Source organism: Poeciliopsis prolifica, unplaced genomic scaffold, assembly GCF_027474105.1.
Source record: "Poeciliopsis prolifica strain line A6 unplaced genomic scaffold, Auburn_PproV2 SCAFFOLD014, whole genome shotgun sequence".
NCBI lineage: Eukaryota > Metazoa > Chordata > Actinopteri > Cyprinodontiformes > Poeciliidae > Poeciliopsis > Poeciliopsis prolifica.
Window position 1 is genome coordinate 1,170,057 of NW_026562389.1, and position 17,394 is coordinate 1,187,450.

The window sequence follows — 17,394 nt, forward strand, 5'->3', positions numbered from 1 at the left end:
AAGTGTGGCAGACAAATCCACTTTTTGAAGTCTGGCCTCCAACTCCTTAATATAATCCAGAGCTTTATCAAGTGCACCTGTAAAACCACAAAATAACATAGCAAAACATACGTTTAGCAACAAGTTTTAATTATATATTTAAACATTACTTCTGTGAAGATCAATACATGTTGTGAGTCGGAGAATGTATGTATACAGCCATTGACTTAATCTCTCCACAAAATACATAACCACATAATCTCATAATTTCATTATTATGTGATAATAATAATAATAATAATAATATAGTAACAGTTATATTTTACTGAAATTATCTTACATGGAAAATATATACAATGTACTATCTTTTACCTGCGGGTGGATGTGCCGTGTAGTCATGGTCCGCAGTAGCATCTTCAGCCTGGCTAGCTTTCTGAGAGAGGACACACTGCCGTTTCTTAGCCCTCTCGAAAGCAGACTCTCTCATTGCCGGTGCAGTGAAGTTATTCCAGGCAAACAGGGAAGGAACAGTTCCACTTTTAAGGCGGCTGGTGGTGGATCCGCTAACAAAATCCTCCGGTGTGAAGTGGCGGCTACATACGAAAGTGCTCCCCGTCTTTATGCAAAAGTCCGGACCTTCATCTCTTCGGATCGCCTGGATCCACTGCCTCCGTTGGTCCGGGTCCGTCGGGAACGCATGATATGACAGATAAGGCTGTTTTCTTGCCCCACATGAACAACCAGGGACTGAACAAAAACAACTGCGCCGAGACTGAGCCATTTTCCTAGCCTTTTAATGCTAACGCATTAGCCACTGGAAGTTGTCCAACCCAACATCCGCTTTAAAACCCGGAAGCGTGAAAAAGCAACTTCACTGTTTTTTTTAACTGAAAATGTATAAGGCACAGACACACACCTTTGCTTATGTGAAACAAAACATCTTGTTGGAACACGAGCTTGTAAATGTACAGTAAACAATGTCTGGAAACACTTTACCTATATTTATTGATATTGATTTGGAAAAACGTTCCAAATCAACCACCTATTATCTAACTGGCTTATCCATGCAGGGACGCAAAGCGGAAGTACCATGTAGAGAACTATCTTGACCCGGTGGTTTAATTCCCGCCCACTTGTGCTCCTGACCAATCACCACTTCCAACTAGCTGCCTGACCAAGCGGGAAACCGGCTTCTCGCCGTGTGGAGCACAGATTATTCACGTATCGATTTTGTTTCGTCGTGATTTTTATGACGTGCGCTACTTATCATTTGATTTTAAAGAGGCGCGGTCAAAAACTGAGCAGTGACAAAGCTCAAAACTCGCCGCCTGCGCTCAATTTTCTTCCCGGCCCGTACGCTAACACTTGGCGCTAGTTAGCTGGATCGTCGCGTTAGCTAACGGGGACGTCGGCGATGATGCGCTAGACACGACAGAGAAAACATACTAGCTGAGTAAAAGTAGACAAAGGGCTACCGCGTTCCACTACAGACATATAAGACTACCTAAAATGAGTATGTTCAATCTGGACCGCTTTCGGTTCGAGAAGAAGGGAGCAAACAAAGATCCAGGTTGCGTGTCCAAAAGTCCGGATTCTGAAAAGGAGAACGAGCCAGGTAACTAGCAGCAAACTAGCATGCACTGTTGTTAGCCAACATCCGAAATACTTTGTGACGAATAATCTTAGTGACACAGATAAAAAGATGTATTGCAATATTTTCAACGTGAGTATATATCCGCGTTGCAAAGCAGAGATGTGATCCAAATGCGTCTAAGCACGTGTTGGATTGTCTTTGCGAAATCACGTTTGTTTTTTTCCAACAAATATACAGAGTTATAGTTAAGATTAATATCAGGACTGCTGCTACACGAGAGGTTATTTTAAATGTGAAATTCGCCTGTGAGTGGCAATACATTGTAAATAAAAGCTTTTCTCATGTATTGACTAGATGGTAACGTGATTTTTTTTTTTTTTGTTGTTGTTGTTTTTTTCAGCTCAGATGAAATCACGTAAAGCCACGCCAAAGTCCCACACCCGTGGTGTGGTTTTTGAAGAAGTCATTTCCATAGATTTGGAGGAAGATGATGTCATGGCCGAGCCAAACACAAAAATACAACTGACCACAAAGAACAAGTATGTGATTCTCTGTGAACTCAAATGAATTTAACAGGCTGCATTTTCTTACTCTGGCATAACTGACTGTTGTCTGACCGAGATGTTTCTGATTCTAGAAGCTCAGTTCAGAAGCTACCAAAATATGTATCGCCACTACATACAGATGATGAGGATGAGGACATGGATGAAAAGAAAAGAAAACTATTGGAATTGTTCCCTCAATTACCAAGAACTGAAGTGATGGAGGTGAGACTGGGTTAAGCTGTTTATTTAGTGAAAATGATTGAGGTTAATTTTTGTTTTACTTCAATGAAAGGTTAATAAAAAAAAATCACGTTTTATTCTCCATATTGTCTTCTTCTGTCATGATGTTCACTCTCTCTTACACTTCTCATTATTTAAACCAATGATTGCACAGATAACTGGCTTATCGCAGTCATTTTTATGAAAATACAGTTGTAAATTATAGTTTTCTTTTGGAAATCAATCAATTTATTTCCAGAGCAACATGAAGATGCAACTTTCACAATCAAAAATTGTTGTAATTTAGTTTTGAGGAAGAAGATGATTGATTTTGATTTGCTCAGCTCACTGTTTTTCTGATGCTTTCAGATCTGTGGGAGTACAAGCACATTGGAGGGTGCTATAGCTGCCTGCCTTTTAAAATTTCAGGACAAAGAAGGTAAATACTCTTCACTTTTTCTTTAAAAACTAATTTTAAACAGAAATTACACATTTTTGGAGTGAAAAAATGTTGAAGATTCATAAAAAGCAGTACATCATTTAAATGCAGAAAAGGTCAAAATAGAAACCTCTGTCTAAAGGCTTCTCATGTTGATCTTTTTACGTCTTTTGAGATATCTTCCGTTTTTTCCGCTCAGGTCTAAATGATGGTAAGAAGAGAAAGCAGGATGAGTCCAGCTGTTCTCAGGACAGTGTTGATATTCAACCGAGTAAAAAACGAAAACCGTCTTTGGTAAGAACCCGACAGCTTTTTGATTACCTTTAAGAACCTAATGTAGATTGTAAGGCTTTGGACATTTAGGCATAATTTTATTGTATAGGTCTCTGATGAAGAGGGCGAAGGGGACGAACCAAGCTGGGAAAAGCAGGAGGCCATGGTGAGAAAACTCCAGAAACGGTTTCCGGACCAGGACAAAGAGGTGAAGACACACTGCAGTTCGTCAATTCTGATGGAGTTTAGCTTTTTAAACAAGCCATTCTACATCTCTTTTTAGTTTCTTTTTAGTTTAAATTTATCTTTAGTCAGTCACATAATGTCAAGTGAACCAAAGCATTGAATGCCTTAAGTAATTGTCCCAAAGTAAAATGGTTAAAAAAAAGAGAGAGAGAGAAACTGAAAGATGATTATTATTATTGCTACACTTCTGATGATGTTGCTGGTCTAGGAGTTGAGGATGGTGCTTCAGGAGCACAACTGGGATGTGGAAGAAGCTCTGCAGGTTCTTCAGATGTTCTCAGAATCAGGTATGAATCCAACTAAGGATTTAACCACATTTTTTCCCTTTTTATAATTTTGACATTTATCAGTAATTCCTTGACTGACTGAAACTTTCTTGTTTACTTAATTGATAGATAATAGTGGCACCAGCTTGACTATTTCAAAAGAGCAGAACTCAAATGACAAAGCTGAATCAACCAGGAACTACTCAGAGGACAACAGTGAAACAGATAGGATGAGTACCGATGATACAGGTGCAGAGAATGCTTTTTGACTGAAACTAAATATAATTTTTTTTTCTTCAATAATTTCTTGTAATCAGAATGTGTTGGTGAACAATCTATTTCTTTCGACAGAAGACAGTTCTGCTGACTCTGATAATTCAGAAAAAACAAAAAGGAATCAAATGTCAATCAGAGATTACAAAGACTCAAAGGTTCAGAAGTCTACTGAAAGAAAAAGAGAAGCACATCATGGGGATCCTAAAGACCACAGAGACGTTGATAAAGCAGATGGGAGCAGTACAGATAATACAAAGGACAGTGAGGACGAGTCGAACCTGGAGGACATAAAAGTCTCCAAAATTAATAGCAGCATTCATACTATGCACTCACGGATTGCGTTATCATGCTCTCGTATGCAAACCTCTACTTCCTCCACCTCGATGCCTCCGCCTTCCTCTTCAGCCTCCCAGGTTTTGTCCAAGTTTTCTAGCGACACAGGACTCGCAAAGAAGCAGGCGGCGGAGAGAAAGAAGAAGGCACAAGCTACTCAAGAACAAGTCAGTTCTGAAGATGAAGAGGACACAGTAACAAGCGAGTTTGAGGACTCTGACGACGAGGTGGAGAGCATCACTGCCAAGAAGGATGTGAAAGATGAAATGCTTGCGTTTTTTCAGGATGCAACAATAGACGAACTGTCGCTGATTTCTGGCTGTTCTGTTAAAAAGGCCCAGAGGATCGTGGAACTGAGACCCTTTAATAGCTGGGAATCCCTGGTGAGATTTATTTTTGGCTGGTTCTTACAGAAATCGTGTATAACTTGCACATAATCATTCAGCATCAATCAAAGTAATTTGGATATACTTTGAACTATTACCTGCGGGTGCTAGTTTATAGGCTTTACACAATAAATGCATGTTTTTAATTTGGTACGTCTTAAGTAGCTACCTACTTGTATATATTATACCTACTTGTATATACTACATTAATGGTTCCTTATTTCTATTAATGTAGTGAAGTCATAGAATTTGCAGTGCAAACCCACTGTAACAATGTACATTGATGCTGTTGTGTGGAGAAATATTTTAGAAAAACAAAACTCATCCATTTAGTGTTTGATGGTTTCTCTCACTTGTAAGTTCCAATTACCTTTTTTAAAAAAAAAAAAAAAAAAACGGTAACTTACTTTTGTAAATATTTGTCTACTTTTAATATCTTTTAAAGTATGAACTGTTTATAAATGCACTAAACATAGTGTATTTGTTTAGTGTAATTATAACACTAAACAAAGACTGTTTAGTGTTATAAATGCATGCACTCTATAATGTGCAAGCTAATAAATAATGATCTTCCTCCTCAGTGGGATGTCTTCCACAAGGGAAACGGACTTTCAGACGATTTGATGCACGGCTGCAAGGTCGTCCTCAAAGAGAGGAAGGTTATCCTTGGACTTATGTCTAAATGTCAGACAATTTCTATAAAAATGGTGCAACGGGTCACAGAGGTGATGGAGAGAGGGACTGGCTCAACAAAACAGCCCAGTTTACTTAACAGCCAGTAAGTAAAATTCACTACCGACTATTAATTTACAAAAAGATGTAGTTTGTGCTGAGTGGCCTTCGTCTTAAAGTATATGCAGGACAAGTGTAGGCTTGAGTTTATGGTAAAACAAGTTTTTTTTTGTTTTTCTTTATTTTTCATGTGAAATGTTTGTACAAAAGAAAACAAATCAGTTTTGTTTACTTTTCTTACCTATTGTTTCCCTGTCAGATTGCAGCTCAAACCGTATCAGCTGATTGGCCTAAAGTGGCTTATGCTTCTGAATGAACACAAACTGAGTGGCATCCTTGCTGATGAAATGGTATGGAAACATTTTGTGGATTTAATGTAGTGCCATCCCAGTATTTGTGTTTAAATGCTCCACAATGGAATAAACTTGTTTAGATCTTTTATCCTTGAACCTGTTGATTTTTGAAAAGTAACATTTATGTCAAGATGACCTCCTGCCCAACTCATCTGAAAAGAGAAATGTTTTTAATTTACAATTACAAAGATTGTTGGTGTTTATGCTTTTTTTTGGAATGTTCATGTAATCTAAAAGGAGAATTTTAAATATTGCTACATTTGTGTGTTTGTGTATTTTGCTCACCACGTCCATTTCCCGTTTTCATTTCTTGCTCTCAGGGTTTGGGGAAAACCATCCAGGCTATAGCATTTCTTGCTCAGCTGTATGAGAACGGAATAGAAGGTCCTCATCTCGTCACTGTGCCTTCATCCACACTGGGTATAGAACCTTCACACATTAAAGTCAACATTTTCTCATGCAGTTTCTTACACTATATAAACATCAGTTTTAAATATATTGTTTTCTCATGTATTGTCTCGGAAAAATAATTATTAGCCTGCGATTTATGTTGTTGTGTTGTTTCTGTCTTTTAGATAATTGGGTTCGAGAGCTGAGGCTGTGGTGCCCTGCTCTTGAAGTTCTTATTTATTATGGTAAGCCTTCTGTTTTCACAGAAGAAAAATCACCTTTTTCATATGTACTGTTTCAATATATAAATGAATGGGGGTTATTCTCTCCTTATGTGCTGCATATAAGAATTCAATGCTAATATTCTACAGATTTGATTCCTTTTCTCTGACAATTATTGTGTGTTGTTCTTTTCCATAGGCTCTGTGGAAGAGCGACGCTACCTGAAACACGACATCCTCAATGGGGAAGTCCATTTCAACGTGATTGTGACGACGTAAGCAAACACTTTGAGGCTGAATAGAAATGGCTGCTGCTGAGTTTGGTTTAACATAATTCTTCTAACTGTTGCTTTCCGTTTATTTCATTCACAGATATAGCTTGGCCATAGGGAACGACAGCGATCGGTCTCTTTTTCGTAAGCTGCCTATCAAATATGCCATCTTTGATGAAGGTCACATGTTAAAGAACATGAACACGCTGCGCTACCGCCACCTAATGGCCATTAATGTAAGTTGATGTTTGCGATTTTCCTATTTTTTTTAATGAATTTACATTTCTTACCAAAGAATTCCGATTTAATGGGCTCTTTGTGTTTTCCTGCAGGCTGAGCATCGCCTCCTGCTGACAGGAACTCCTTTACAAAACAACCTATTAGAGCTGATGTCGCTGTTGAATTTCATAATGCCTACCATGTTCTCCAGCTCCACAATGCAGCTCTCCAAGATGTTTTCTATGGTCAGTATCAGTCTGCATGCTTGCTATGTTCCCAGTTTAGGTTCTTTAGCCATCTAGGAAAGACATTTGCAGACATTTCCCTGTTAAGTAGCTGTATATTAACCAATGCGATGATGATGGACATAGTGATGAAGAGCATCTGGTTTTAGTTGTCACATTTTATTGCGCTGTAATGATTTCTTATGCCAGCTGCCAGTTTTAATTGTAGAATTTATAATCAAATAGATTTATGAAATTTGACTAGGTTCTTCCTTTTCCTCATTAGAAATCTCACGAGGAACAAAGTCGATTCGAGAGGGATCGAATTACTCAAGCCAAACTCATCATGAAACCCTTTATCTTGCGACGAGTCAAAAATGAGGTGAGTTCCTTAGGAGAAGTGACATATTTATCACACATTAACCAAACTCCATGTGATTGTATGCAATCATTATAGTGTATGGATGAAGCTGTAGACGGCTTGTAGAAGAGGGATGGTAATTTAAATGATTTAGTTAATACAAACGCATCATGTGCTCCTATTGGCCGATAGGGTCTGACGCACACACATTGGTGCGGTGTTTTTTGATTCTTATTAAATTGTAAAAGTGTTGATGGTGGTTCTGCAACAAGGCAGCACAATATATTTCAATATATTCATATTGCATATCACTGCAGTGCAATGATTGTTGGCTGGTGTATTTTAAGTGTTATAATCTTGCATTTAGTCAATGTTCACATCAGACATTGCACAAACAGTTAAGCCTGAGTGATGGAAGCAGAGAATAAAATAGCCATATATTGCAATTGATGTCTTCATTGCAATATTGATCGATGTCAGCAGCATTGCAAAATTCTGAGAATACACTGCTTTTATTTACATAATGAATATGGTTGAAGTTCTATAGTTTTAATGTACATCAGCTCTATATTTGAGCTGATGAAGCAAGCTTTGAGCAAAAAAGGGCATTAAAATATTTGCTTCTCCTAAAACATAAAATTACTTACTTTTATTTATGCTTAAATACACCCTCCTTTTGTGTCTTACCTGCAACTGGATTATAAAGAAACCTTTATTGACACACATTGGTGCGTTCATGCTTCCAGGTTCTCAAGCAGCTTCCGGCCAAAGAAGAAAAGATCGAGTTCTGCTCCATGAGTGAGAAACAGCAGGTTCTCTACGAAGCGCTGCTGAAGAAACTAAAGAGTACCACTATTGGAGAGAGTAAGATTCATTTTAACTGCAGGCTCCCTGTTGTTATTGTTATTTTGTTAATAACAATGAAATACAAACATCTGTTCTCTTTTAGAGCGTGAGCTGTGCAATGTGATGATGCAGCTGAGGAAGATGGCCAACCATCCTCTTCTTCACAGACAGTACTACACCACAGAAAAGCTTAAGGCTATGAGCAAACTTATGCTCAAGGTCTGTCCTGTTACTTTTCTATAGCTCACTTTTGATTTCTTTTTTCTTAAAACTAAACCTATGAACCTTAAATAATTCTACTGTTGTGATGTTCTTAACTTTACTCTACTAAAGTTGAGATGCCTGTAAATGTCCACCTTCATTTGATTGATGTTTGATTTTGCAACATCTTGTTGTCCTCCCACTGTTACTTTCTTTCTTTCTCCTCAGGAGCCAACCCACCATGATGCCAGTGCTGCTCTGATTCAGGAAGACATGGAGGTGATGTCAGATTTTGAGCTCCATCGTCTGTGTCAGCAGTATTCCTCCATCAGCTCCTTCCAGCTCGACACAAGTCTCCTTCTCGACTCTGGGAAATTCGTCCACCTAAAAGAGCTGCTGGCCTCTCTAAAAAGCCAGGTACCTACCGCTGAACTGTTTCTGTGACGCATAACCGAGAACATTTCATCTTTATTTACGCTGAATATTTGAGCTTTTCTCTCATTCTGCAGGGAGACAGAGTGGTGCTATTCAGTCAGTTTACCATGATGTTGGACATCGTGGAAGTTCTCCTGAAACATCTACAGCATCGTTACGTCAGACTGGACGGATCCACTCCTATTGCTGACAGGTCAAGAATATTTGTTTATGTTGGAATACCGATAACTCATTGTCCTCCATTGGTAAACAGGTAATATCTCTGCTGCAGGTGCGTCTCAAGATATTAGAACATAAAGGGAAAACTTAAAGCAGAGTAAAACTTTTGTTTTCATAAAGTCATGGTTGAGCGTTTAGCAGTAGGTTGTGTTTAATGCCTGAGAATTCGTTTGCACAAATTAGTGCATCATTACAGAAAGGCATCGAGGTGATCAGCCGGTGGATTGGCTGAAATGTTAAAGAAGCCTTGGGTGCTCTAACCGTCTGGGTACTAATAATGGTCTTCTTTTTATACTTTCATCATTTCTCATAGTAGTAAAAGTTCAGTATTAGCCTTTTCAGCTTCATCAGCTGAGTTTATATTTAAGGCTGAAAAAATACACTGCAGATCAAAGTCTGAAGTCTTTCAAAAAAACTACATATTTTTTAGAATCAGTGTTAAAATTGAGAATTACCCTCTAAGATAACTTCAAAGTAACTTTCAAGTTTGTTATTGAAAGATTTATCGAATGAAGTCAAACATGCAGGACGTTAGCTTAGGATTTTGCAGAATAAATCCCTGCATTAAGGTGTTCTTCTAAACACTGCAGTATCTTCTAAATGCTCATAATTTCTCTACTGCAGGATCGTTTTGATTGATGAGTACAACACAGACCAAGACATATTCGTGTTCCTGTTATCGACCCGTGCTGGAGGGCTCGGCATCAACCTCACCTCTGCGAACGTTGTCATCCTACACGATATCGACTACAATCCCTACAACGACAAACAGGCAGAGGATAGATGTCATCGCGTGGGGCAGACCAGGTTAGAATGGCACATTGGCTGATTGCTTCTATCTGGTTGTACATCAACACAAGTACTGAAGAAGAAGAATTTATTTATTGGGTGTTTAACATCTTTGTCACTGGCAGGACTGTACAGGTGATAAAGCTGATCAGTAAGGACAGCATAGAGGACTGCATCCTGCAGCTCGGTCAGAAGAAGCTAAAGCTGGAACAGGACATGACTGCTGCTGACCAAGGTAAGGGACACATAGATGATGTAGTTGCTTTCTGTTTCTGCAATACTTCAATGCAACAGTTAAAGAGAATGCACTTAACTTGAAAATGCATTTTAGAATGAGCAAAACCGTGTCAGGATTTGACAGTTTCTCTTGCCATTTCCACAATATGGTGTGAAAAAGATATTTGATAAAGGAGATGTATATATTTATTAGGTACTCTGTTAATTTGTGGATTGCTGAATTGCTTATGAATTGTTCTATAGATGATGAAGGAAGCATTCCTGAAGATGTGGCCTCTTTACTCAAAGCCTCTCTGGGTCTGTGAAGAACATCAGCCTTGAAACTCAGCTGAACTGATGAACTCTTGTGACCGTGGGCAGGCTGCTGCCAGCAATATTCTGCCTTGAAACAAGCTGTAGCACGGTAAATGTGCCTAAATATCAAATTTTACCTGCTTTGTTTTTCCCCCACACATGTGAACTGCCTTTGTGTTTCCAGGCTCTGTTCATGTTTTGCTGGGTTAACCAGCTGCCACAACGGGTTCAGTATTGCAAGGAAAGCAAAAACTAATCACTTCATCTCACATGTCATGTTCATAATTATTCATGTATAAACTTTCATATATTTTGGTTTGAATTTCTGTTTAAAGTACACTTACCAAAAGTTTTCAAATAGAACCATTTTGAAGATATGCTGCATATAAAAAGTACCGACAGATAAGAGATTCTGATACTCGGACAAGGCAGCTCTTCATGTACTGTATTTGGGGCCAATGCATTGTAAATGTAGAGGTGTTGCTGTAAAAGTTCTTTCCTAAGTCCTTTGTATGTTTTAAGGTTCATGTTTGAACTATAAATATCAGTTTTTGGAGTCATTAAAATTTTGTTGAAGAAATGTTTTCTTTTCCACCTCATTCTTAAAATTGTGACACTTTGTCTAAATTCAGCTCAAGTTGACTTTCTACAATGTAACCAAAAACTCAAGAGTAAATGCAGATATAAACATTACATTTTAAAACTGGACAATGAGGTCATAGCTAGATTTTTATTTTTCACATATTTGGACCTGATGAACCTGACTTTGACTACATATACAATTTTATTTACCGTTTTCATCCACTTCACAGCTATGGATTGAGAGCAAAGGTAAATATACCGCTTGTTTTTACATGGTGTTTGCTCTGCTTTAAAATCACGTTGAGCACATTGTGTTTCGTATTAAGGGGGTTTAAAATACTTAGTGGAGTTTTTTTCTCTTTGTAGTTATAAAATACTTTGTTGTTCTATAACATAAAATCGCACAAAACGTTCTCTACGGTTGCACATGACGGAATGTGAAAAGTTTAAGCATTATTAATATTGAAAAGAATTGTACAGAAGTTTGAGCATCAATTTAATTATTAAGGCCATCACACTACAAACATGTTTTTTTTAAAAATGCGTGTTTTTAGGTACCGGATATTTGTGGGTCTGCAAAGTGATATTTAACATTGCTCTGAGGAGAGGACTTGACCAGATTATTTCTCTATCTGCAGTTGGCAAAAGTCAAGAGGAGACAATAAAACTACAACTGCTGACCAGCTGCTGTCAGTTGACCCTCTCATAATGAACCAAGGTTTGATTTCTTTCTGAGGAAAGTTGTTGATTTATAGAAATTGCCGCAAATGTGATAAATGACCTCAAATAGGTGGAATGAAATTGGTCATTTCCTTAGTAATTCCCATTCCTGCCACATGGTGGCCACATTTGTCAAGTTATGTTCTGTTGAGTGCATGCAGCCCAGAGTCTTCCGCATCAGTTGGACAAATCTATTTTATGCAATTTAATATATAACATAAGCAATGGACATTTGTTTTTGGATATATTTTACAATAAATTTTACATCTGGGGCTATATAAGGTAGATAACACATTAGTGATTAATATCAATGTTTGTTTTTTTTAAAAAGGGCCCAGATAAAGATGATCAACGAATAAAATATATCGTATTTAGACTCCTGAGAAAAAAACCCAAGCAGAATGAAGACTATTATAGTGTCAAACATTTTTATTTTGTACAAATAGTGAAAAGAGATTCTGATACAGCATAAATTTCCTGTGTATCACATAGGGAGCTTACTAAGACTATCTGATAGTTGCAGCCTTTTACAACTTAAAACAGCTACTGGGTAAAAAGTGATGGTATAAGAAATTTGTGAAGTCTCTTACCATCTATTAGTGCAAATTACTATGTGGAACATAGGTTAGAAGTGCTCTGAAAAATTAAGGTCTAGATAGAGAGGCTAAACACTTATCTTATTTACTCAGCATGTGGAGAATATCGGCCGCATCTAAACCCTGTCAAATGTGCGTCGCAGCTAATGGCGTAGGTAAAATAGAGAACTCCTTTGCGCAGCTGACAGCTTAAAGAGTGAGTTCCTTTCTCAGGATAGACGATGCATATTCCTGCCATGTCATTGTAAAGAACGTCCCTATCCCAGACTTCGAACCTCAACTCCTGACCCAACTCCACTGAGCCAAAGTCATATGTGGCGTTCCAAACTGGGTCGTTGTTGTCCATCACAGTCTCAGTCTCCTCATAGATGCCGCTGTAGAAGATCTTCACATATGCATCCGTTTTTGTGAAGGTATCGGCCCTCAACCCTGAGGCTCTGTGGATTTCCAGACTCAGAGTTCCTCTGCCGGCCCGTAAAGGACAGCAGTTATGATCCAAGTTGGGAGTCGGGGAGCAGTTCTTCGGGCCAAGCTGCTCCTCTTCCAGCTGGTTCTCATTTATGTACTGTGTGACCATGCTTCTCAGATTTTCACTGATCTGATTGTCCTCCACCAAATGATGCAGAGGAAAGATGGCATAGGAAACCACATCTGGGTTGTTGTGGAGGCTGTTCATCCAGCTGTGGTATGCCTCTGAGGGGTCTTGCTGGTAGAGAATGTCAGGAAAATACTGCTCTCCTCCTATTACCTCTATCTTGTGCGTCATAAAACCCTGGTAGAAGCCCATGCTCATGTTACCCTTCAGAAGATTGTCACACTTGTTGGAGAAAGTTGCATTAGCAGGAAGAAAACCAAGAGCCATCCGGAGTTCAAGATTCAGGCAGTTTTTGATCTCTGACTCCGAGAAGCCCTTCAGTGTGGCCAGGCAAGTCCTGAAAGCAGTGATCCGCCTCACCTTACCCCCAAGCTGAACCTAGAAACAAACAGTAAATGAAACATAGAACTTTAAATGGTAGATTTAGCTTTACTTGAGCACAGAACTGTTTGAGCATTGGGAGGGATGTTTTGTATTTGTACAAGAATAAAGAAGCTAAAAACCTGGTGTATGTAATGTGTTCCATAGGTGTCTATGAGGCGTCTGTACAGGGCTTTGTTCTGGATTGTGCTTAAGCTCTGTGGGAGTCTCCTCAGATGCTTTGTAAACTCCGAGCTCAGGTGGGGATGATCAGCCAGCCTATAGCTACAAAAACAGAAGACGGTCACCAACATAATGTTCTTCTTTCTGCAGCAAAGAAAGTTTATAAGCTTGTATTATTTATATGAGAGCCTGTTGGTAAACACTTTGTCTTTTCTGATCTTTTCTAAAATCTATTCTAGATGGCAGTTTAAAATAAAACTTTTTCCGTCCTTGTCATATCAAGCCTATTGTTTTCTCAGTAAAATGTATATAGTGAATTATGCAATGCAGTTTAAAGTGCATTTTACTCTCTGGTTGTTGGTAATATTTGTGTAGTAGACAGAACACTGACTTTTTAAACCTGTTATTCCCAAGTTTTTTCATAATGTCTTTGTTAGACCATGGATTTGGTCAAAAGAATCTGTTATGCCATGTCAATGGCATCCTGAAAACTTCAACATTTGAAAGTTTTCAAAGCCTTGAAATGGTATTTCTCAACTCAAGAATATTTAATAAGAAGCATATCTTTAAATTTCTGTCAATATGTCAAAGTTTCTCCCAAATAAATGACCTTATTTTATAGATTCAGAAATCCAGAAATCTTTTATTATTGTAGTACATGACTACTTGACTTTAAATATCCACTCAAACCTTTATCACACTGTTTCTTTATTATATACAAGGACTACATGTTTGAACTTTTTATGGGCATCAGAGACAGAACATAAGTATGTTTTATTCACAATGTTAAAATAATCTGCAAAAATAATAGCAATTTTTATAACTATTAGCTTTTCCAAGTTTTTTTCTGAATGGTTGATCAACACAGTACATAATCAAAGCATATTATGATGTAAGGTAGTCTCAAATCAAAGACCAGGATCTTCTACGGCCTGTACGGCCAATCTTCAACCAAGCATTATGGGACCAAATGAATCAGAATCAGCGTTTGGTTCTGTTACTGCATCAGAACCACTTTTAGGATTTGACACATCCTAAATCAGAATTGACAGTTTTCCAGCTTGAATAAAGATTTGGGTGAGACAACAGATGTAATATTTAGATATTCTGTCAGACGTCTGAGTGTCTCACCAGTTTCATGACCACCAAACACTTTCATATGACCAAATATAGGCACACGGAAAAAGTCGAAGGAGAAGCAAAACAAGGGTACTTCCGTCCTCTTCTAGATTTTGTGGTGTGAAATGTTGACAGATAAAAGTTCTGAGACTTTCCGAGTTCCTTTATTTACTTCCTCTCCCCTTTTTGATTGGAATAGATGTAGGTGCACAAAAGCAAAGCATCTTCCCTCTGAATTCTGAGACTTCAGTACCTTTTTCTAAAAGAGTGTTTAGTGTTTCTTTTTACTTAAATTATCTGGAAAATTACCACACTGTTGATATTATTTATTAGTTCCTTTTGGGTCGTGTTGAATTATTTTGACGCCGAATAATCTGAGAATTACAAATTAAAAATTGTTCCATTTCATATTTGTGATCAATCTCATTCAATAGGACAGTAAGGAACACATTTTCAAATACATTCTGCATAGATCATGCAAACTGATTTATTTATTATTAAGCTAGATTTCTAATGTAAAAAATATATCTTAATGCAACCTTCTGTGCATTCCAGATATTTTCTACTTATTTGGTGGATGTTTAAAAAACAAAACGGGTTAGAAAATGAAATGACATTAATTCACTGTATTTGGAGAATGGGTGATCGTAGACGGGGCCAAACCTTGCAGTGGCCCTGTGAAACTGGTCCTGGCCCTTGTGCTAAAGACATAATAGTAAATCCTTTTTTACTATTATGGTGGTTCTTATCGGCACAGAAACAGTAACTAATTGGTGCTTTAGACCAAATTTATTGTTTAACTTTCATAGTTTTACCTAAACAATGAATTAATAAAATTAACCTGTTATACTGAATAACTGGGATGACCTATATTTTCAGTTTTGTAGCACAACTTTATAAACTTCTTTATTATATGAAGCAATGTACTGCATTCAGTCAAAGTAAACCTTCTTTTTTTTTTTACCTTACCTGTAATAGGAGCAACTGATTTCATGCATGGCAAACGTAGCTTTGTCCACACTGTGCTGTGAGCGTGCAAACTTGGCCAAATCTGAGCGGCTTCCTCCTAGCACCGCCTGCCCTATTTTCTCCAGGCTCAAACCCAAACCCCAGTTGTTGTTCACCAGCGAGTTGGAGCTACGCAGCAGGGAGTCCACAGAATGGTGGAGTGCGCTAGACAGCTGCTTACTGCAGCGGCTGAAGAGACGCCAGTCCAATACTGCAGCTGGGAGCCTCTGAATCTAACCAAAGTAGAAGGAGGGGAAACAAATGATTTAGCCATGCTGGGAAAAAAAAACCTGAATATTTCTATTAAAGTGAAGTCATTTTGAGAGGAGAGGAAACAGAAGCTCAAGCTGCAGATTTTACAGTTATCACCTGCCCGCCTTGGAACCTGTTTGGACACAGTGTGCAGGTACGGTTGTCATCCAGATGCGCTTTAACATTGATGACGTACGCTCCTGTACGACGCAGTCGCACTACATCAAAACCCTCCCCTGCCAGATTGTGACCTGGGACAAAAGGAGCCTTCTCACACTCTGGTCCGGTGCCAATCCGACAACCCAGGACCCTGCAGACTTCCAAAGTAACTGACAGTCTCAACACAAACAGGACAAAGTTTCTCTGCTGGTTTCCTCCTGCTTGCATGGTTATCTAAATGTGACAGAAAACAAAGAGGCCAAAGAGACACATATTTGCTGTTAAAAACACTTATATGGAGAGTCTAAAAGAATTTGTTTGATTTTAGTTTTACATGAGCTCTAAATCCCTGGCATCACAAGTGCCTGTTGTAAACTGCAGTAATTCTGCCTCAGATGTTACAAAGAAATCATGAACTCTCACCTCTTACTGACTCGCTTTTCCTTTTTCGTTCCTACAGATATTTTTCTTCTTGGCAGCGGCGGAGTGGCAACTTTCTCTTTGGAAAAAACTACTACTTTGGGTTTTCTTCTTTAAACTTTCCATTCATGGTGCATTTGATTAAATGATGAAGTACAGAGATACTTAAATCCTGAAGTTGCAGCTGCAGAAAGCTTTGGCGTCTCTGGCAGGCTGTACTGAAAGCCTGCTGAGTTCACTCTTCGCTCTGTCCTCTGCATATTGAAAAGGAGGGAGTTTCCAAATGTTTGCCCTAGCTATCCAAAGCTCTCTCTTGCCCATCCTTATTTTCCTGTCTCTCTTTCCCTGCAGAATCACACATTTCCTCTGCATGAGTAGGTTTGTTTTCATGCTCAAGACCCAGTTCTGTAAATCCCAGCCGACCGTGTGCAGTATGTGTGTTGGCGTGTGGATATGTGGGGGAGGGAGAGATTTTGTGTTGTCACAGCAGAGGAGACGAACACTGTTTAAGGACTTTCCGGGAAACGTGTGTCTGAGTGTGTACATGCTGCTATGTGTGTATACCGTAGGCTATGTAGTTTAATGTTTGTTGGTCTGGATATGTGTTTGTTTAAAACCTTGAGTTGCCCTGGTTGTGCACAGCCAGAGGGGAAGAAAACCCAAACATGTAAAAATAGGATGTGTCATCCACATTCCAGTGGATGACACAATCTTCTTGAATGGGTTTTCTTCTTGAAGTCACGAAAGATCAGAACACATTTTACAAAAGGTTTTATACACCAATAGAATCTCAAAAAGAAGAGCCATCAGCTACTTGGTATGTTGATTTTGTAGAATTCCCTGAGCAGCAGGCCCCATCAGTCTAATGAACTGCTGTGTGCTGCCTCTATGATTGAAGACTTTTTTAAGTGAAACTTTACATGTGATCAATGACCAAAGGTTCTTCAAGGATTTATTTAAAGCTTCACTGCTTTGTTTCCTTTATTATATATGTTGATTTAGAGAGTCACCACGATGTAGGTTTTGAGAGAGGGTGTGTGTGTTACTAGTA

The 17,394-nt window shown here is 38.5% G+C and overlaps 2 protein-coding genes across 4 annotated transcripts; one reads left to right on the forward strand and one right to left on the reverse strand.

The window, feature by feature from the left end:
* The first annotated feature begins 1,160 nt into the window (after positions 1-1,160).
* smarcad1a (SWI/SNF-related, matrix-associated actin-dependent regulator of chromatin, subfamily a, containing DEAD/H box 1 a) lies at positions 1,161-10,923 on the forward strand. Of its 3 annotated transcripts, none has more exons than XM_055039921.1 (24): positions 1,161-1,594; positions 1,974-2,112; positions 2,211-2,340; positions 2,707-2,776; positions 2,976-3,070; positions 3,159-3,257; positions 3,504-3,582; positions 3,691-3,810; positions 3,913-4,553; positions 5,138-5,334; positions 5,548-5,638; positions 5,962-6,061; positions 6,217-6,276; positions 6,452-6,527; positions 6,625-6,760; positions 6,857-6,988; positions 7,254-7,349; positions 8,075-8,192; positions 8,278-8,393; positions 8,604-8,792; positions 8,885-9,003; positions 9,654-9,836; positions 9,944-10,053; positions 10,299-10,923. In XM_055039921.1, the coding sequence occupies exons 1-24, from the start codon at positions 1,489-1,491 to the stop codon at positions 10,358-10,360; spliced, it is 3,264 nt and encodes a 1,087-aa protein (XP_054895896.1). In that variant the 5' UTR covers positions 1,161-1,488; the 3' UTR covers positions 10,361-10,923. The 3 variants fall into 3 exon arrangements, with proteins under 3 accessions (XP_054895896.1, XP_054895897.1, XP_054895898.1); XM_055039922.1 differs by having other exon boundaries at positions 3,916-4,553; XM_055039923.1 differs by having other exon boundaries at positions 2,214-2,340.
* Positions 10,924-12,068: 1,145 nt separating this feature from the next.
* prf1.5 (perforin 1.5) lies at positions 12,069-16,752 on the reverse strand. Its single transcript, XM_055039992.1, has 5 exons — positions 16,347-16,752; positions 15,882-16,157; positions 15,474-15,745; positions 13,346-13,487; positions 12,069-13,220 (listed from the first exon to the last, which is right to left on the reverse strand). The coding sequence occupies exons 2-5, from the start codon at positions 16,149-16,151 to the stop codon at positions 12,333-12,335; spliced, it is 1,572 nt and encodes a 523-aa protein (XP_054895967.1). The 5' UTR covers positions 16,152-16,157; positions 16,347-16,752; the 3' UTR covers positions 12,069-12,332.
* Between the last annotated feature and the right edge of the window lie 642 nt (positions 16,753-17,394).

Excerpts from the sequence above, each read along its gene's own strand:
- smarcad1a (XM_055039921.1), top strand. The coding sequence starts at position 1,489 with ATGAGTATGTTCAATCTGGACCGCTTTCGGTTCGAGAAGAAGGGAGCA. Across the intron at positions 3,583-3,690 it reads TCAGATGTTCTCAGAATCAG|ATAATAGTGGCACCAGCTTG; the intron begins GTATGAATCCAA and ends CTTAATTGATAG. Across the intron at positions 3,811-3,912 it reads GATGAGTACCGATGATACAG|AAGACAGTTCTGCTGACTCT; the intron begins GTGCAGAGAATG and ends TTCTTTCGACAG.
- prf1.5 (XM_055039992.1), bottom strand. The coding sequence starts at position 16,151 with ATGCAAGCAGGAGGAAACCAGCAGAGAAACTTTGTCCTGTTTGTGTTG. Across the intron at positions 15,746-15,881 it reads ACAGGTTCCAAGGCGGGCAG|ATTCAGAGGCTCCCAGCTGC; the intron begins GTGATAACTGTA and ends TACTTTGGTTAG. Across the intron at positions 13,488-15,473 it reads ATCAGTTGCTCCTATTACAG|CTATAGGCTGGCTGATCATC; the intron begins GTAAGGTAAAAA and ends CTGTTTTTGTAG.